The sequence below is a fragment of the Portunus trituberculatus genome, chromosome 44 (assembly GCF_017591435.1).
Source record: "Portunus trituberculatus isolate SZX2019 chromosome 44, ASM1759143v1, whole genome shotgun sequence".
Classification (NCBI taxonomy): Eukaryota; Metazoa; Arthropoda; class Malacostraca; order Decapoda; family Portunidae; genus Portunus; species Portunus trituberculatus.
The window spans coordinates 1,313,603-1,335,000 of record NC_059298.1 but is presented as its reverse complement, the minus strand read 5'-3'; the positions used below and the strand labels follow the sequence as shown (position 1 = coordinate 1,335,000).

The 21,398-nt window shown below is 41.1% G+C and overlaps 2 protein-coding genes across 2 annotated transcripts in view; both read right to left on the bottom strand.

Moving 5' to 3' along the window:
- The window catches only part of LOC123518637 (E3 ubiquitin-protein ligase listerin-like), a 34,206-nt gene extending 32,534 nt beyond the window's left edge, over positions 1 to 1,672 (bottom strand). Inside the window, exon 1 of the mRNA XM_045279553.1 lies at positions 1,518 to 1,672. Within this exon, the coding sequence (XP_045135488.1) occupies positions 1,518 to 1,562 (45 nt within the window). The 5' untranslated portion in view covers positions 1,563 to 1,672. The remainder of the gene's footprint in view (positions 1 to 1,517) is intronic.
- Positions 1,673 to 5,059: 3,387 nt separating this feature from the next.
- Positions 5,060 to 19,853, bottom strand: LOC123518636 (TBC1 domain family member 19-like). Its single transcript, XM_045279552.1, has 14 exons — positions 19,745 to 19,853; positions 18,992 to 19,189; positions 18,089 to 18,227; positions 17,306 to 17,393; positions 16,218 to 16,278; positions 15,598 to 15,718; positions 14,282 to 14,394; positions 13,501 to 13,575; positions 8,961 to 9,023; positions 8,424 to 8,586; positions 7,877 to 7,986; positions 6,906 to 6,997; positions 5,809 to 5,995; positions 5,060 to 5,721 (listed from the first exon to the last, which is right to left on the bottom strand). Exons 1-14 carry the CDS (start codon positions 19,847 to 19,849, stop codon positions 5,632 to 5,634), a joined length of 1,605 nt encoding a protein of 534 aa, XP_045135487.1. The 5' UTR covers positions 19,850 to 19,853; the 3' UTR covers positions 5,060 to 5,631.
- Between the last annotated feature and the right edge of the window lie 1,545 nt (positions 19,854 to 21,398).

The window sequence follows — 21,398 nt, the reverse complement described above, 5'->3', positions numbered from 1 at the left end:
TAATTTTATTTTACTGTTATTTATTTATTCATTTTAATATATTTTCTATCTATTTTTTTCTTATTTTCTTTTATTTATTTATACTCTCTGCTGCCATTCTTCACCAGTCTACCAAAGGAGGGTGAAGTCAATACAGAGGGATGTCATAATATCAGCTCAAGTGTGCATTGTGAGATTGATGGATGGGTTTATTGTCGCATGGAAATTCTCTCAGTTTGTTAGCCTCACAAAATGCTATCCTGCACCATTCTGCCACACTCAAGACACATTATCACCACAATCTCAAAAACACACAGACACACACACAAGTATTAAGGAATGCATCAATGGTTGTACTTTGACACCTAGAACACAAAATGAGCCCTCCTGACCAACAGAAAAAGATACCATAGATTTCAGAAAATTCCTAGTTTTAGGAATCTTTTTTTTAAATGCACAGATTTTTGTGTTCTGCACATATACAACCACTGATGCGTTCTAACTAAACTCAACTCTTAACTAAAGCTAACACCTGACCTAACTTAATGCAAGGATTTTTGTCTTTTATGCAAAACTTATCTTTTAGCATTAATATTAAATGAGTAATTTGCAAGGGAAAGTGTACCATAGAAAAGTGTCTTCGAAAAATGTCTACTTTCCAGTGGTACACTCCTTTTTCATATCAATGAGACTGACAGCTTTCTCTACCAAACTTAAATATTCTCTGCCATTGTTTATCATAGTTATTTAAAATATTATTATTATTATTTTTTTTTTTGCTCTAATATGTTTACAAAACTTGATTTATGTTGCATGATATTATGCAACCTGAATTCTATCTTGTATGTAAATATTGACCTCAGGAGAAGAGGCTAAGGTTATCTTCCTATTCCTCTAAACAATACACTCGGGGAGCGGCAAGACACACATAACCACACCCTGACAGGCATCATCCGCCACGTGTCCCCAGGGACCCACTTAGTTTTGTTTTGGGAAAAAGAGACAGCGCTGCTCATACACCTTGACCAAACCCTAACAACCAAATCAGTCTGGTCTTATCATAGCTTGGTTTGGTTTAGCAAAATTTCCGTATCTTTATCTAATTTTTTCTTTTTTATTTTCGTGTCAGTACTCTCAGGCGTAAAGAATTTTCCTTGCATATTCACAATCAATAAGAATGGCAAAGTCCCCGTGATATAAAGTGAAAAACGCAAAAATATGAAGGTAAGCTAAGAACATTTGCTTCTCAGTCTGATTTGTTAGAATAGATCCCAAATTGGAAGCACTGGGTTCATTTTGGCATTTTTCTCCATAATAGCTGTTAACCTCCTTTTACTTTACAAATAAGTAATTCAGCATTTACCCTCCAAATGGTCACTCAGTGAAGTTCTAGTAACGTCCTGTCACAATGAGAAACCTCTAAAAAACATCTCGTCTTTTTATTTTCCTACAATAAGTTGTTCCACTCCTTCCCTTACGCCTTTATTTTTCTATCACTTATATCATTATCTATCTAATCATTTCCCCTTGCCACCTACTTGTTTATTCCCTTTGGTCCTCTGTGCCTTCTTGTCTCGTCCCATTGTGCCGCAGACAGGCTGGAAAGCAGCAAAATTGTGATAAATATGGAACAGGTATTGCTGTCTTGCTGTCTTGTGATCTTGGTCTTGTTCTTAAGTGTTAGGTCGAAAGACGCCTTGGAAACGGTACTCCTCTTTGACGTGTCTCCTGCCTTTTCATTTTTATCCTTCATTTTCTTCTCTCTTGTCATCCAGAATTTACGAATCTTTTTAAGTTTTCTCATTACGTTTCAAAATAGCCGTCTTCTTATAATGTTCTACTTTTATTCATATGGTTGACAGAATATTTGATATCCTGGGAGCACCATTAAAAAGTGTTTCGGATTTTCTATATTTTGCTCCATGCATATCACGAGTTGTTACCTCATTACTAAATATATTTGTCATTCAGTCTTCAGTGGCCGGACATTATTCCATATTGTGCAATGTTATTGATAAAGTAACGAAGGTAAACATTGTAAACAACAAACAACACATATTCTGTCCTTGCCCTTATATACATCAGGAGGAGGAGGAGGAGAAAGAGTAATACCTGTTTTCGAATGCAAGAAAAAAAAATAGGAGTAATAGCAGTACTAGTAACAGTATTAGTAGTGGTAGTAGTAGTAGCACGTACAACACTTAGAATTAAACCAAAACACAATAATAAAACCAAGCAACACCTCAAAAGGCACCAAAACACACACAACACTATCTAGAAACCCCACTATACGCCAAAATCACCCCCACACACCCTAACCATTTAAAACACTCAAAACTAACATAAAATACACTCAAAACACCATGCAACACCTCAAAATGCACCAAGATACACCTAAAACTCACTAGAAACACCCACTACAAACCAAACTCACCTCCACACACCCAAAACACTTACAACACTCAATATCATCCCCTACCACACTCCAAAAGACATGTAACCCCTCAAAATGCCCCAAACACACCTAAAACTCACTAGAAACACCCGATATAAACCCATATCACCCCAACACACACCCACATAGCTTAAAAGACTCAAAATTAACCTAAAAACACACTCAAAACACCACACAACCCCTCAAAATGCTCCCAAATACACTCAAAACATGCAAATACTGAAACACATCTCAATCCATATACTCAAGGTACGTAAAATATACCTAAAAGGACTAAAACACACAAAATGCACCAGAAACATAATCATAACACCCTATAACACTACTGAACACAATCGAAACACCCTAAATATATTCCAAAACCAACAATATGCATTATAAAGAATGTTAAGATTAAAAGGGACACTTACCTAAATATTGCACCTTGGCTCCTTCTCCTATTCCGCTTCTATTTCTCATTTTTCTTCATTCTCCTCCATTGTTTATTCTTCTACTTCCTTCTATTGCTTCTATCTGCACGCCTGAGCCTAGGGACACATCAAAACACTAGATATTAGACAAAATATTGAAGAAATTGAGGGTGACTTAAGTATTGTGGCTTGGCTGCTCCTCCTCTTTCTCCCCCCTTTCTCCTTCCTTCCTCCTTATCCTCCTTTATTTCTGCTTTCTTCTTCCTTCTGCTACCAATATCTACACACCTGAACCTAGAAACGCACGAAAACACGTAGAAATCACTAGATATTAGGCAAAATATTGACGAACTGGGGTGTTGGAAAAGAGGCGCCAGCCTGGGGCTATGATGATTCACCACCTGGGCTGTGGTCATCAGAGAAAACGGGAACGGCGGTGACTCGGCTAAATTACGTAAATAATTTAATTTAAAAAATGACTTTTAGAAAAAACGAAGCCACGGTCGAATGCATGAGATTTTATGATGTCATAAATACTTAAACTAATTTTCAAAATATCAAAATATCTCAAGCTCAACTAGCTTTTAAAAAATGTTTAAATTAATTACGTTAAAAGTATAAAACATTTTCAACAATAACTTTCCTAAAGCGTCCTAGAAAGTCAACCCATTTGAACTTGGCGAGTATTTTACCACATTTCACGGAGTCTGAGCTATCTTTTAAGACATTCTACAGCGAGTTAGACTGAGAACCAGAAACGTGAGCAAATAAAATAAAGAAAAATAAGACTTTTGTTCAACAGCACCAAACACCATTTCAAAGTCCACATATTTCTCTTAAGAGATTGATTTCACACTTAAAAGAGCACAGACGATTCTTTGATACCATAAAGGCTCACTTATAGCTTCAAATAAAAAATCTCAAAATGGGAAATTAAAATTTTTTACCGTTAAAAAGCCTTTAACATACGCCATAAAACACCACTAAACGCTACATATTTACCCAATATAGGCGCGAAAAACACTTCAAACACAACGAAACATTTATAGAAATTATAAAAACATACAATGGAAGCATAATAATACCATTAGGAAATATTTGAAAAAAAAGTATTTGACCCCGCAGGCTGCCGGGGGGAGGATGATTGTTGGGGGACCGCGGGGGTAGGCGGCCCGGAGGCAACACCGGGAACAACGGTGGCGGACCTCCATATGGTGTCTTTTAAGTCATATAGGGAACTTTTGAGTATGGGATATGAAATGGTAGACTGGTGGCTCCATTCTGATACATGCTTCTTCTATAATGATCATTATACCTATCACCTTTTAATATTTGCGTACTGCTTTCACTGTTATATGTAAAGGAAACCTAAAAATAAGTGAATGGCCTTATAAATACCTTTAATTGATGAAGATAAGGCAGTGTGGAGGGTTGTGGCGAAGGCTGCACTGCTTGCCTTGGCGCTTGTTGCTGGTGCTTAATTGGTGCTTGGTGCTGCTTGAAAACTGTCCGTAATATAGCAACAATTCACTTCACTTGTGTGTGTGTGTTTCACTGTTTGATCTGCTGTGTGAGCTCAGAGCTCATTATTTGTGTGTGTGTGTGTGTGTGTAGACATGTTCTGGATGTATGTGGGGGTGTTTTGAGAGTGTTTAGGAGTATTTTGGGTATATAAGGGTTTTTTGAGTGTTTATGGCCGTGTGTGGGTGAGTATAGGTCAGTATAGCCCACCACCACCACCACTGTTACCACCACCGCCACCACAAGACTACTGCCGTTTTAACCAGTAGCAGAAGGTATGTCTGAATGTCTATGATAACTATCTATTACTAAATCTATCATCAATGAAATACTATATTTGTAAAAATATCACAATGATTTACTGGTTATTGTGACATCTTACTCTTCGTTATTGTGTCCAGCTTTGATTATCTGTCAAAGCAGTATATATAAAATTGTATCTAGTTGTACAGCGAGTGTTGGCAGCTCCCGCGGGACAAGAAGAAACGAGGTGCTTAAAAGGCAGACTATTTCATTTCTCTCATTCTCTATTTCTATCGATAGATTGATGATTTACCTGAGTGAGACCAATTTAATCAGAGTTGTGATTTATGTGTATATATTTATTTTGCACTGTAAATATTTCAACAATATTTTGTATGTAAATAAAACTCTGAAAGTGTGTATGATTTCAGTCTTGCGTGATGTGATGTGAATGTTTTCCTTCTTCATGTAAATGTGCAATACGTAGTGATGGTACGTAGCCACCCTGAGTGCTTGTGAGTTATCCCTCCCTCTCCTATGCCCTGACAAAGGACAATAGTTTTGAGATAGGAGTAGGACGGTTCCGCCCGCCCAAGGACTTGGGCACATACTTTAACTTACACCAAAAATATAAAGAAATTCCTAACCTCAGTAATCTTAAAAAAGATAATAATTCATAAGAACTATAAATGAATTGTAAGAACCTTGACCCACATTAAAAAAAAAAAATGTTCACCTATTCTCGCTTCAAAGGAACAAAACACTCTTTAGAAAATATGATCAGTCTTTTCCAACACATTGAATAAGTTTTCTTATAGTGAATTTTAATATATTTTGTATATAATCCCAGTTCTTCCTATGTAATGGTTACCAAGTCAAGCTGTTGAAGATTCAAGAAACCTAAGGTAAAATTAAAGTATACTATCTCTAAGTTCCACAGCGACCAGGAATGATACTTGATCTTCCGTCGACTTTATGATATTAACTGGCAGCATTTCTTGCTTTTTCTTGCTTGTTTTTTCATCAGGGGTCTCTTTCTCGTCCTCTGTCTGCAGCCAGAGCCAGCTTGAGCAGTGGGATGACGCTGATGGCCGTGATGTCCGCCAGCACCGCCTGTAGAAAAATAAACAAATTTAAGTAAATGAACAGACACGTTGTTGGTTACATTTGTGACACATTGATACACACACACACACACACCTCAGCTCCTTGCTGAGAAGTGACGTCCATCAGGTTTTCTCGCCGAAAACTGACGATGGCGAGAGCGAGGACAGGCAGCACCTCAAGCGACTCCCATGCGAGTACAACGTCCCACAGATGGAAGAGTTGATCCGGCACCAAGTATCCACTGAAGGCCCGCACGATCCACTTGAATACTATGGGGAGCCTGGTGAGAGGAAGAAGGGTGCGGGGAGGTGGATGCAAATGAAACACCAGAACAAGTGTAGATTTACGTTCTTCAGTGTATAAATTATGCAGTGAAATCTATCGAGTTAGGCCGAAGTGATCCATAAAGTATACATGATTAGCAATATGTACAGACATTTTGGACATGAGATTGCTTTGTCTATGGAGGCATCAGTGAATCAAGGTGCTTAACGTGACTGTGGTGCTTAATGCTTTTTTTTTTTCTTTTGTTTGTTTGTTTATGTTATGGCCTATGGCGCCGGTGTAGGTGTACTTGAAGAGTATGCGTATATGAAGCGCTGTTCAGCTTTCACCCATTAGCGGCGCAGGCAAATTTACTTAAAATGGTACCCATATCACCACCCAAGCGTATCTTTGGTGTAACCACCTAGAACCTGGATAGGTTATCATGGTGACATGTATGTAACTTTAAAACCACTCGACAAATGGCAGTGCATGTTTAAGGCTGTACGTGGGGAGATTCGAACCTACGCGTGGACGTCTGCCCGATCCCATACTCATCACTTTATCCACTACGCCGCCGCATCATTTCTGAATATACAGAGTACCAGATGTGCAGAAAACTGATTTAATTCCATAATATTGACCTAAAGTTTGCAGTAAATATGTGCTTAATGTTTAGAAAAACATTGTTTGTTGCATTTATAAAGGAGAGGATAAACCCTGTGCCATTGGTTATCTACATACAAAACCAAATTTGAAATGCTACCATAAGTAACATACACAAGTCAGGGTGTTGGAACATTCATTTATAGGGTTGGGTCGCAGCTCGCAACGCATTTTCAGGATCTCATAAAGGCGAATGGTGAGGCTCAACAACGAGAGAGAGAGAGAGAGAGAGAGAAAACCAGTGATATATATGTACGTACAATTGTATGCTCATGGCGCAGCAGTGTTGCCAAAGCCGCGTCTCACAACTCTGCAGCAGCAGCTCAAACTGAAGTGCCAGAGCAGCAGCTCCCTGGATGTGCAGAAGTTGTCTATATTAGTAATCTGGACTAATACAACTTACTTGTTTGTCTGCCTTAACTAAATCCATCAATATAAGAGATTAGAAATATGATTAGAATTTTCGCTCTCTAAGATACGATCAACTTCTGCGTCGTGTTGATATCACTAATACTACATGTTGTCTCTGCCATGTCATCTTGCTATATCTGCCAGTAACAGCTATTGTGTATTTCACTTAACTCTATTAAGAAGTACGTAATACATAACACAAAAGGGCCGCTCGCACCTCCTTCGCTTCGCAATTCTGCTGTAAACATATGACCTTGTATACTCCTTCATGCTGCCCACCAAGAGGGAGATGCACCACCACCAAAGAGGAAAAGATTGCGTGAAGTCATCAATGAGGTGATAAAAGAGGACTGAATCTTCCGTGATCGCTCAGTGCGATGCAATCGTGATACCGTGTGGAGCACGTCGTGACTGTCATGACTGTCGTAACTGTCTTGTCCAAAGCCACTTTGTTGTAACGGCAAAAATGACCGTCTCGAAATTCAGAAAATTGTGACGTTATCCCAGCTCTGTCATGATATTGTTGTGACGGTCATCGGTTTGTCGTGACGCTGTCATGTTGCTGTTGTGACAGACCAATAATCATGTCCAAATGTCATGAGTGCACCAAAAATATTACATTTGGCATTGTTATATTGAGAATCTTGAATGCGTGACGGATGCCTAGGTAAAGTTGTAAGGGTAACGAACTGTCTCTTATTCCTTAGGACTGCAGATAATTAGGACGGGGCATCGCAACAATATGATGAGCTAAACCTTTTTTTTTTCTGGTGCACCTTGACAAGTGACATCCTGAGTGCTGACAGAGCTACAACCTCACCTGGGAGTGGCTGGTCACGATGTGCAGGCGGTACCAGTAGCGGCAGTACATCTCCCTGAAGGTGAAGTACAGCGGCACTGGATCCTCATATAAGCAGCTCAAGGGCGCCGCTGCAACGCAGAGGCTTCATATTAATTGTTTGTGATGTTACGTAGAGTTTGTACAATACATGTGGACCCTGGTATAAATCACAATTCATTGCTGTAAGAGGGGAAAAGCGACTTTCTTAATTAAGCATTGACAATCAAAAGCACATAGCCAGCACTAGTAAGAAGTGATGCCTTGCCCTTCAAATTTCAAAGAAATTTAGAAATTTAAGGAAACATGAGGATGAGAATATTTGCAAATTAAATCGGCTTTAGATTTGGATTTTTGAGAGCAGCACCTTGCCATGCTTCCCTCACCATAATTTATATCCCCTAACCTGGAGTTTTGTACGGAAATGTGACATTTTGATGGTTTGCCTGCAGCCCTGCATAATGTGTGTATTATTCTATGAGTACCGTAAGCGTTGGCAGATGAACACATGGTGGGAGTTACGTCGTACCGTACATGGTGAAGCCGTGGAAGGGAATGACCCCGCAAGGGGGATAGGCCACCAGGGCGTCAGGCGAAGGGGTGTTGCCACGCGCCACCGCAAGGGGAGGGGAAGCGCTGCTGTGCTCGAAATGACTCAGCACTTCAGTATCGCGGAAGAAGCAAAGCAATACCTGCAGGGAAGGAGGCCATGAGTGCGCTGCGAGTGCTATTCAAGATCACGTGCCGAGTAACAAAGCCAAGTAATAGTTACGGCACAGAATCAACATTATCCACTGGAAAACAACCAGCTCTTTATGAAACGTTGATCTTTTTCTTGCCATATAAAGAGAGTTTCTCTTTTCTCCATCTTGTTTGCCTTGCCTTATGCTAACATATATTTCATGGTAGAATCATAGCAATCAGGGAGTGCAGTCTATGAAGTGAATGAAACACTTATCTAACAGAAGAAATAGAATGCAATGAATCCTAAGTGACTGCCTTAGAAGCGATTCAGCTGGATCACGACGTAAGGAAGGTCTGGGTTGGAGAAGGATCAGGGCCTCACCTGGAAGAGGATGTCCTCGAAGACGAAGTACTGGTCATCATTAGAGGCTGTTAGCTGAATGTCCTGGGGAGAGAGGAGCAGCGTGACCATCGTGACATTTTCATGAAACACTGTGCAGTTATAAGCCATCACGCGGCAACACTCACGCAGACAAACACCTAAAGATTATCGCTTTACCCTCATAAAACCAGAGTCATTCCTGCAACATGTGAGGGGGATAGCCGAGCCTACACACACACACACACACACACACACACACACACACTGTGTGTGTGTGTGTGTGTGTGTGTGTGTGTGTGTGTGTGTGTGTGTGTGTGTGTGTGTTTTGTTTGTTTTGGGTGTTTTATTTCATACTATTTATTTATTTATATATTTTTGTCTTGTAAAATTTTCGTCTGTCTTTCTGTCTCTCCTATTACTACTACTACTACTACTACTACTACTACTACTACTACTACTACTACTACTACTACTGCTACTGCTGCTGCTGCTACTACTGCTGCTGCTACAACTACTGCTCAATGTTTTTCATTCAGTAAATGAGTGAGTGAGTGAGGGAGTGACGGCGGCGGCGGTTGAGCCAACATCTGGTTTCAACACATTATGACAAAACTGCTCCGAGGAAACATTTCAATTCATATCAATGTGAAGAAAATAAAACAAGAAGATAAATTGGTTGGAGCAATGGGTCAGCAGTGCAGCACTCTCAAAGTGTGTGCCCACCTGGAGGTGGTGGGCCAGTGTGGCGGCGCCGACCGCCTCACCCTCTGTCTGCCCCGCAGCAGAGGCAAGGGAGGCCGGCGCCTGCTGGGGGACTTCAGCTTCCCCAGCGCGGGGGACGGGGCAGGCCAGCACAGGTCTGCCCTCATAACCATGGTGGCCGTTGGGAAGGTCGCCAAGAAGGACGGCGCCACGCCCGTCAGGGTGGACATCCTTGCGGGAGAGACTCTCGTGGCCCGTCGTGAGATCCCGCTGGCCGACCTGCTGGCGGGACTCAAGACAAACAGGATCGGGCGCCGGTCTGCGCTCTTCTTCAGCCTTAAGGCTGGGGATGCAGCAGGCGGCGCTGACGAGGCCCAAGACCAAGCCTCTGTCGCCGTGTTCTACAGCAGAAGGCTCCTGGACGAGCTTAGGACAACCAAGGAGGACAAGCAGGAACCAGCAAAGTCTGAGCAGCACGCCAGCCTGCCCCCCAAGGCTGGCGAGACAAACACCAGCCTATCCCCGCAGGCTAATGAAATTCAGCTCGTCCTGCCTCCATACGCTGTGTACACCAACTCTGGAGCCAGCATCATCACTGAGGTCACGTACTGTGTCCTCACCCCCAAGGTCACCCTGGTGGACCTTGGGGATGGCCGGAGGCGGGCCGCTCCCCAGGCCCAGCCCCGGCAACAATGGGAACAAATTTCTCAGGCTGACGAGACTGTGGCCAGCCTGACACAAGAGGTCGTACACCGTGACCTCGGGGATGGCCAGAGGTGGGCCGCTCCCCAACGCCAGTCTTCTCAGGAAAGGGAACTTATTTCTCAGACTGGCGATATCTCTGAGGTCGTACACCATGACCTCGGGGATGGCCAGAGGTGGACCCAGCTCTGCTACAGGAGGGGAGAGCCCCGCGGGAGGTCCTCTGATGTCTTGCAGCCTTCCATTTCGTCCCCATCCAAGCAGGGGAAGGGCATCCCGCAGGGTGGCAGGGCCCTAGTGAACAGCCTGCTGCGGTGTGCACAGGCCATGGCCTTCACCTTTGTTATGTACCACGTGACCCTGAAGTGGTTGTGAGTCTACTGCCACGGAGCACCACCATGACACACCACACCAACCACCACTCATGGAGGGTCACCACACGTTACACACCACACCGTCACCGCCACACAGGCCACCACCCATCAGACCTTGAGGTGGTGGCTGGTGACACACGCATCGTCTCTAGATTAGATTAGGGCTGGATAGGTTAGGATAGGATAGGTTAGGTTAGGTTAGGGTAGGATAGATTAGGATAGGATAGGTTAAGATAGGATAGGATAAGTTAGGTTAGGTTAGGTTAGGTTAGGTTAGCTCTCTCACTCTCTATTTAACAAGTCTCACTATAACTAGTACAATATTCTCAAGCGCTTTCCTTTCATGACAAACATTTTCAAGAGTCTTTCTCCAATCAGTAATGTACAAATGTTGTTAATATGTCACTACAATCACACAAACAACCGTCTTGTCACTTAAACAAATCTTTGTCACAAACAACCGTCTTGTCCCTTCAACTAAAACTTTGTCGTTGCAGTGGCGATGTGGCGCAATAGTGCAGCGGGACACCGCCCAACAACGCTTTATTTATAGTTATGACATGCTATACCTACATACTCAAGCATTTCATAAGGTACCGCATCACAGACTCACGGGAAAGGTTAAGGCACACGGGATGGAGGGAAAAATATACGCCATTCACTCCCTCACTCCAGTCTCTCTCTCTCTCTCTCTCTCTCTCTCTCTCTCTCTCTCTCATTGGCAAAGCTAGTCAGGATATAATAAACGACTCGCTAACGTGTTGAAGGAGGAAGTAACTTTAGCAAATATGACCGTGGCGATTTAGCAGCATTAAAAAAAAAAAAAAAAAAAAAAAACAGGTTATAAATGGTCTTGCCTGATTCATGGGCGTGTGGGTTGGTTAAATACATCACAGTGCACTGTCTGAGACTAATGATATTGGGTGTACTTAACTGGAATATACGCGAGAAGGGGAGAGCGAGGTGAGATGAGCGTGAGTCGTCTCCTGCAACTGTTTGAGTCGCTGGTGATTCGGTGAAGGACTGACATTCTGAACACAGTCTCGAGGCCGGTTTGCGATATTGCTCGAGTTGTATCTTTGCTAATTAACTTTTTTTTATCACCTTTTCAAGGCTTATCAGTCATTTTCATTATCATCTATAATATCTTGGAACTTCAGTAGTAGTAGTAGTAGTAGTAGTAGTAGTAGTAGTAGTGACTGACTAGCTAATGTGAGGGAATGAAATAAACTACTTCGAGAGTAGTAGTAGTGGTAGCAGTAATAATAGTAGTAGTAGTAGTAGTAGTAGTAGTAGTAGTAGTAGTAGTAGTAGTAGTAGTAGTAGTAGTAGTAGTAGTAGTAGTAGTAGTAGTAGTAGTAGTAGCAATCTTTATCAGTTAACTATATTATCATCTACAATATCTTCGGACTGTACAAGTAATAAAAGTGTTTTGATGCTGCTGGGGTCACACTACAGCTTTTTTTTTAATACGACGTCCCCGACTGTCGTACAGACCAGTTTTCTGCGATTGCATACGGCTGTCGTAACGATTGGGAGCATTTCAGTGCAAGAAGGACACGCAAAACGAAAGACGTCCACCTTCGTGGTTGTCTGAAGGTGGATGTTCACTCCTGGTCTCGGAGGCGGCCCCTCCATACTCATGTCTAAGGATGTCCCAAAGAGATCTTGCGATGACGATGGGACATCATACCCATCATGCCCTTCCTCTGTCCCATCGTCTTCGGTGGGTAAACTGGGGCTAGTTTTTTTGTTAAACTAGCGACAACGCACGAGCTGTCACTCTGGTCACAACGATTCTAGCTACAACGTTTTCGTGTGTTACTGCCAATCGCATGTTCAAAGGCCAGTCGTAACTCAATATTTTAACGATTTTTGACTCGTTCGAAGTCGAACTATCTCATTAGCAACACGTGCGACATCGTAACTCTCTATAACGTCATCGTACGTCATAGTAAGTCGATGAAATGGCTTTGCTTGTCGTGACTCTCTTCCCGACAATTAAATGCAGCGCTCAATTGTCGTAATGCTTCTACGATGTCGTGTGACAACAAGAACATTTTACGACATCGTGAGATAACGCGGCGTTAACGTACGACTTGACTCACAACATCTTACGACATACCAAAAGCCGTTAAAATGATGTCATTGCTACCAGCGACAGCCCTCCTACGATTGTCGGGGAAGTCGTAGTCATAAAAAAAAGCTGTAGTGTGACCCCAGCATAACCCCATCTATACCTAACTATCTGCAGCAATGACTACCCAGAAAACAACTCGATACTGAAACATTCTTCCTGTGCCTACATGTATGTACTACCTAGCTGTATTCATGTGTATCTACAGCTCATGTCTCTACAGTACATATGCAAGCGTTCATCCATCTAGCTTTTTGTAATTCTTTGTACAGAGAGAGAGAGAGAGAGAGAGAGAGAGAGAGAGAGAGAGAGAGAGAGAGAGAGAGAGAGAAATTGGCTTGTATTCTGAAACGCCCTATCTCTCACAACAACTACTTTCAAAGGCCACAGAGATGATCAGCCGCGTTCACAAGAGTGTTTCTCCAGTTGATAATGTAGAATTCTCATTAGTATATCACTACAGCCATACAAAAAAAAAAAAAAAAAACCCACCTTTAAAAAAACATGTTGTATAGAAGCGTTTGAGCATACAGTTACCTATCTCCCCCCACCCCAAGAGGACACAAGGACCTGCTGGATACATATTACCATCAAGCAGTGTACATGAACGTCTCAGGCGGCGAACCTTCATAATAAGTTTGTCTACCAGGAGGTCGTGCTGCAACACCGCCTGCACCAGCTCGTCGAAGTGCTTGTAATGCTGCATGTGGGAGAGGATGCGGCATTAGTGGCAGCAGAAGAGATATATGCTCTGGTATCACTCATTAATGTATTCTTATGTGTGGCAATTGTTGCAGTAAATGTTGTTTTGCTATATTATTGGTAGTATTCGTAGTAGTAGTAGTAGTAGTAGTAGTAGTAGTAGTAGTAGTAGTAGTAGTAGTAGTAGTAGTAGTAGTAGTAGTAGTAGTAGTAGTAGTAGTAGTAGTAGTAGTAGTAGTAGTAGTAGTAGTAGTAGTAGTAGTAGTAGTAGTAGTTGTTGTTGTTGTTGTTGTTGTTGTTGTTTCCGCACAGCAATAAAAGTAAATGGCACAATGTTGTATTGTGATGCTGGTGGTGGGGGTGGTGGGGGTGGTGGTGATATGATTAACTCGATACTTCAACACGTTCAGAATTATTCCATTATAAAAAAAAAAAAAGGCAAAGTACATTATTTCTTCATCTGCATGTATATAGTATATTTCCTCTTATGGCAATTAGATGGGCGAAAACAAAAATAGAACATTATATTCCTCCTTAAGACATAATCCAGCTTGAGGTTACTTATCTATTAATTTATTTATTTCACTGATTGATTGAATTTTTTTTTGCTTCATTTATCTATTTATTTATCGAGTTTATCTTATTTCATTGTATTTTTATCATTATTTTTCAGAGGGTGTGGGAATGGGTAGAGTTGTAATTACCTTGTCTGTGATTTCTAGGCCGAGCACCTGATGCCACAGCACACCACGGAGGCTAGTGGGACAGCCACTCTTGATCAGCTCCCGGCTCAGTGGTCCGTGGTTCCTCTCCACCACTGCCAACATAGCCACGCATCACCCATACTCGGAAAACCACTGTTCTCTCACCGTCACTATTTAAGAAAGGCTATAGTAAGACAGGTGTTTTTAGAGATATAGTGGCAAATTAACGAGATTTTTACATCATTAAGAGGAGAAACAGCCGCTAGAAACAGGCTAAGCATGTATGTGGCATTCACAAAATAGTCGTGATGAAAGAAAAAAAAAGTATTTTTGAATAAGGGTTATGATAGCGTAAAAGGAGCAGATCCACATCATCTACTATGAGCTGAGTGGTGTAGTGGTGAGGCAGGTGATGTTCCAGGGACCAATCTAAAATACAAGCTCCTTCCAAACACTGCAAATAATCTACGGATAGCAGCGGCCACGTTTTACAATTAATGGTTATTTGTAGTTTTCCATACATTATTTTGTTATTACGTCCCTATGTACACACACACACACACACACACACACACACACACACACACACACACACACACACACACACACACATCTAATAACTTTTAAACAGGATTAGCTACTTTTGTTGAGGCAAACAGGAGCGACTGTCTCAAGTGCTTACACATTAAAACGAAATTCTTACGATAATAATCTGTGTGTGTGTGTGTGTGTGTGTGTGTGTGTGTGTGTGTGTGTGTGTGTGTGTGTGTGTGTGTGTGTGTAAGAGGTCTGCTGATCAAGGAAAACAAATAAAATAAAAGTAAAAAGGTCTACTTAATTGATATCAAATACCATTGAGATATCAGATGGAACAAAAAAAAGAAAAAAAAAGCAAGCGAAAATGACTTGAAACCTGCCATTATGGATATACCGAGAGAAGGATTGGAGCCGTAGGAGGGTGGTTTGGAAATAAAAGATCTGTGTTAGACTTTATCAGAAGCTTTTCATAAATCTAAGGCAACAACAAATGTTTCACGGTAACAAATGTACAAGGTTTAACCCCTTCAATACTGGGACACTTTTTTTTACCTTGAGTTTTGTGTACGATTAGACTATTTTATTGATATTAACAAGGGTCTGTGGAGGGCAGAGGATTAATGGCTAGAGTCTTCACTGTTTTAATCTCTACATGATCGAGTTTCTGAAGCTGTATAGAATCACCAAATAGTAAGCAGAATGAATAGGAAAATAAGTCATGGTACTGAATTAAGGGGTTAAGGTGGAAAAAAAGAGAAGGACAAGTTAATTCCGCTCACCCTTCTGCCCTAAGATGAGCCTCTCCTCAGCCAGCGTCAGGTTGGTCTTGTACTCACCCGCCACAGCCTCATCCAGACCCGTGTGTTTGCAGCAATAAGCCAGCTCTCCATACAGCTCCACCTGTATACACGAGACCACAAACATCAACTGCGTGTTTCCATTGATTTTTTTTTCTATGTCATAATATTTTCATGTTATGTCATTTACGAGCTTTAACCCTTCAGTGCCATGACGCATTTTCATATTCATTCAGGTTACTATTTGCTCATTTCATACAGCTTCAGAAACTTATGTGTGGGATTAAAATAGTGAAGATTGTGGCCATTAATCTTTTGACCTCCAAAGACTCTTCCTAATGTCAATAAAATGGTCTAATCGTACACAAATCTCAAGGAAAATTGTGCCCCAGTACTGAAGAGGTTAAAGACATTCATTCAAGTAGTCAACAAGAAGTTTCATGATATACTAAACAGCCACTCAGGACTCACAATGCAGTTACACATCGCAAACACAGCCAGTCAGAAATTATCAGATTACTATGGACACAGACAGACTTACAGGTGTTAAATACGTGACATACATGTAGTTGGCACACATTCGTCTTGTCACTCTCACTCACCAAGCCTTTGATGTCGTTCACCTTGAAAGGAAGCTGTATGCTGCCCCAAAGATTTTCCTCTCTGTACAACATTAATCATACATGAGAGAGAGAACTTCACTGGTCGAATTATTATCATATTGGATAGAGAAATATTTACACTGACACACAATTGTTGATTTAGCTAAGTACAATAAACTTTCTATAAACCGAACCTCGGGTAAACCAACCTCTTGTATAGTAGCCTACCCGTACCACCTGAGCTTCCTTCTGTAAGCGATCACACGTTCTGTTTATCCGGTAAGTCTGAAAACTGACCGAATATGCTGGCAGTGCGGTGTAGTGTTGTGGTGTGTGCGTCACTTGGTTTCCTCCACATTCGTTTCACAGCAATACTATCTCAGCACGGCAACATTGCATCTCTTCTTTTTTTAGTTTAAATTGCCTTATTATTTGTATTACAGTACATTAATCAAGCAGTTTTCCAATGTACCAATAAAGATCTATACTGTATAAAAAAAAAAAGGAAGAAAACGCATGAAACGAACTTACGAAGCTACCAATCTTAAACGGTTGCGTAGTAAGCATGGGATCGGGTAGACGTCCACGCGTAGGTTCGAATCCCACCACGTACCGCCTTGAAACTTAACCATTTGTCGAGTGGTTTAAAGTTACTTACATGTCACCATGATACTCAGGTTCTAGGTGGTTACACTAAAGATGCGCTTGGGTGGTGATATGGGCCTAAAAATGGATACCACAATAAAGATTGCCTGCGCCACTAATAGGTGGAAACTGAACAACGCTTCCCATACATACTCTTCAAGCATACCTACAGGCGCTATAGGCCAAACATAAAAAAAAAAAAAAAAAAACGTGCTGCCGAACCCATCACCATTGCTATTCCAGCCATCTTATAAATACAATATTCTGATAGACAGTGAGGAATCTCCCCCCAATTAGCTCGGTTTATTGAGGATTTACTGTAGCTATACTTTACTATTCACTTGTTTCACACATGTTATGATATGAAGAATAATAAAAGTATCAAAGACGTAACATCTGCATATTGGATGTGCTACTACTGAAGGACGAGATGGTCCACTCACACGGCTTCATCATAATTGGGGTTCCTAAGGGAGGCAAGCACCTCCAGGAAGTCCTTCGGGGCGTACACGGGCCGGATCATCGTCAGGTCTGTAGGAGGGAATCGCACAGTAGGACTTTATTATGCACATGAAAATATAAACGTAGGAATCGTATACGTGATAAATTAATAAACATCACTAAGGAATGGTATTTGGGGCAAAATAAGCCACATTGATGAAGTACCTCAAATAAACCTTTCTCGCTCAACACCGATCGTTTTACATTTACACATTGTCTGTGATGTCCAGCACTTTTCTACTCTCCTATACAACCGCCCATCCTATACGCACGCTTGAGCATCAACAACATCACTAGGGAAAGTGTGTTTTAAATGAAACAAGCCCCTATGTAAACCACAACCCTATGACTCTCGTTTTCTTTCAGACAATGGTCATGCTTGCTTACTCTCTGACATTACTACGGAAGCGTCATTCAAGACGAAATCACGCAGAATAATAAAGAAAAGATCGCAGATGGCTACTGTCGACACTGAAGGATTACAACAGGCCTTGTTCAGCGTGTATAGTAATCTTGCTCTGCAACTGTGAGAAACCTACTGAGGATTTGTGGTTAATGAGCAAGACCTTCCCTTGCAATACTACCTTCAGGATGAGACAAAATGATCGCTGTTATTTCGTCGAATGGCTTTCCTTGCCTCGAGTGCACGATGATACAGTGAAAATATCTTTTTATCCATGAAATGCTGCAAAAAATAGCGATTTTTGTATCCTGTTTGTCCTTACCTGTCTCCTCTGTGGAAAGGCTTGCCCAGCGATCAGAGAATTCTTCCTTTTCTTGCTTAGTCCTTCGCCTAGACAGCGGGACGCCCAGCTCGGCTGTCATGCTGTTGACGCATTTCACGAGCCGCCTCTCCCACGCACTCTGTGTGACAAACCCTCTCAGATTTTACCACAGACAGTTTCGCTATCCAAGTCTGACAGTTTATGTTCATGGTATTGATCAGATGAGCATAAAATGTTATGTTCAAAAGTGTGACAACAGTAGATGTTTTATGGAAAGAGCGAAAAGAAAATCTGAACTATGACTACAAACTGAAGACTCGTCAGGATTTAATTTGATCGCAATTGTGCATAGTTTTCTTAAGATTAGTGTGTGGTAGACACTCCTTCCTTTCCTTCTACTTAGCCAGGGACGTATCTACAAGTATTTTCTTTCTGTTGACTCTTCAGTACTCCAAGAAGAGCAACCACAGCTTCAGCATCGTCACTGGAGGAAGGCATCTTGGCGAGTAGCTGTTTGTTTACATTCACTTCCCGCCAAGGCGCCAACTAGTCGATACTTTCCAGTCCCTATGTGTGACGTTTTTCGATTAGAAGGGCTCAGTCGATAATACTTCTAGCGACTTGCAATTTCGGTCGCCAATTAGCACGCGTGAACCCGCCTTAAGGCTCTCATGTCGAAATAATGTGGTCCCTGAATTCCCTCCTACGAACCATACACATATCACGAACACAGTCTCGTAATCTTGGGACACGGCCAGTATTTGAATTATTGTTGATGTTCCTTTTGAACCTTACTGTGATGAACACAGATGAACGGGCAGTAGTGAAGTTGCAACCAGTTGGGAGCTGCCTGATACAGGGACATCAATCTATAGAGTAAAACATTTTGTGAAGTGACGACACCTGCGCCTTCCTGATGTAGGTGAGCGGCTCTTTCAGGACATGGCGGGGCGTGTCGGGGTTGGCCAGGAGGGTTGGCTGCACGTGCATCAGGTGGTAGAGGGCGTTGCGGAGGCGCGTGTCCAGGGAAGTTCCCTGCGCCCACTCGTAGCATTCTGCACCGAACCTTTCCTTATTGAAGTTTTGCGTCGCCATTGTTGTCTGCAAAAATAAAGATGTCATATATATATATATATATATATATATATATATATATATATATATATATATATATATATATATATATATATATATATATATATATATATATATATATATATATATATATATATATATATATATATATATATATATATATGCAAGGAAGATTCTGAAATACATACTTAGGTGTTCTTCAGTCTGACATGCCATGGTTACAACCTTTGTCGCTGCGCTATGGTCTGAATTTTTTTTTCTTGCACAGCGTAAATGTAGTTGATTATACTCATCTAAATTGAGAAGGATGCACAGTTGTATTTATGCACACATAAATGTCGGAAATTTATTTTGAAGTGATTAAATGCTACTAAATCCAACAAAGCAGCTAGTCGTCACTATCTATAGCTGATTAGAAAGTGTATTTGATATAGCATTGCTACATCGTTTGAATCAGTACTGATCGCCACCTATAATGATTCCGTAAAGTTAAAGTCATTGATTTCTCTCCACCATTCCAGACCAGGCGGAGAGGAGGAGAGCTATCCATATACTCCTTACCTGCACATCGGCAAGAAAGTCATTGTAAAATGGTGTGTTCTGCAATTCTGAGGCCAATCTATTGACGATAGCGGTGATGTTGGTGCCCAGACCCTGCCGCAGCATCTTGCTTGCCTGCGAAAAAAAAAAAAAAATCATGTATCAGTCACCGTGACGTGTATTAAACTAATTTCACTGTCCTCTTTTAAGAGCTCAAGAAATTGTTACCTCAGCGACTCGTGCGTGACCCGGTTGGCCTTTCTGTTAAAGAGGGGTGTTATATATTTCAAGTTTCTCCGATAAAATGATATGTAGCATTCCTTTTACCTCTCGCCTTGAAAGACTTGTAATATGAATCGTAATATTCATAAATGACAGGGATTCAGTACCTATTATCCTTTGATCGATCGTGGCGCTTCGTCACACCCTTATATATTCTGTATTTGTTTCCTAATAATCCAAATCTTTACGGCGTGTGAATTTTCATCAGTTCAACTCTTTTCGCTTAGTAAATTGTTATTCACCTACCATCGCCTGCTGGTCACCCTGCCACCCTTGCCCTGCGGAAAGAGTATCAGTGCTCATATACAGTGATCGATGTTTGGCCAAGAGTGAAATCACTCACATACCATACACACACCGAGACAGCGGTGTGTGTGTGTGTGTGTGTGTGTGTGTGTGTGTGTGTGTGTGTGTGTGTGTGTGTGTGTGTGTGTGTGTGTGTGTGTGTGTGTGTGATTATAGTTTGCATTTACTTTAGTATATTATACTACTATTTTACATTACTTTAGTATATCATATTATTATCTTATGGCCTTCGGTATTCTTAGTTGCAAGTTTTATTTGAAAATGTGATAGTAAATCCACAGTCCACAGAAGTGCAAGATTTCAGGGCTTTTTACGGACAAGAATAAAAGTAGCTATGATGCATTAGAAGAACAAGAATCAATATAGCGTGGAGGGACGCCATTCAGATCGCCGGTCCTGGAATAATACAGGTTTCCAAGAAGGAGGCGAACTCATGTGAACTGAGTCACTGATTAATTACAGTACCTAACTCTTCATCTAGTCATCGATTTACAGGCAAAATTGTTATCTGAAATTATTTTCCTCTCTCTAGTATTTTTTTTTCTTTCAAGAATGGCAACTTTCTGGGGCGTGGATGGGAACGAGAATTTGTCTTCACTTGTGTATTAAATTTGCTCTCTCTCTCTCTCTCTCTCTCTCTCTCTCTCTCTCTCTCTCTCTCTCTCTCTCTCTCTCTTCTTTACTCACATTTTTTTTCAGTGTGTGTGTGTGTGTGTGTGTGTGTGTGTGTGTGTGTGTGTGTGTGTGTGTGTGTGTGAAGAATGAGCAAGAACAGAAGAAAATCCCGCTTAGTTGTCTTTTTTAATTGAATATGATAGCAAAGTTCCTGATAATAACAATATAATTAATAATAATGATAATAATAATAACAATAATAATAATAATAATAATAATAATAATAATAATAATAATAATAATAATAATAATAATAATAATAATAATGAAAATAATAATGATAATGATAATAAATACACGTTCATTGTATGTTGATGAATTCAGACGTAAATAGATAATGGCTTCTACGTGAGCACTGTTCAGCCTGTGATTCAAACCTCCATCCAGGAAAGCTGTACATACAACGCTAAAC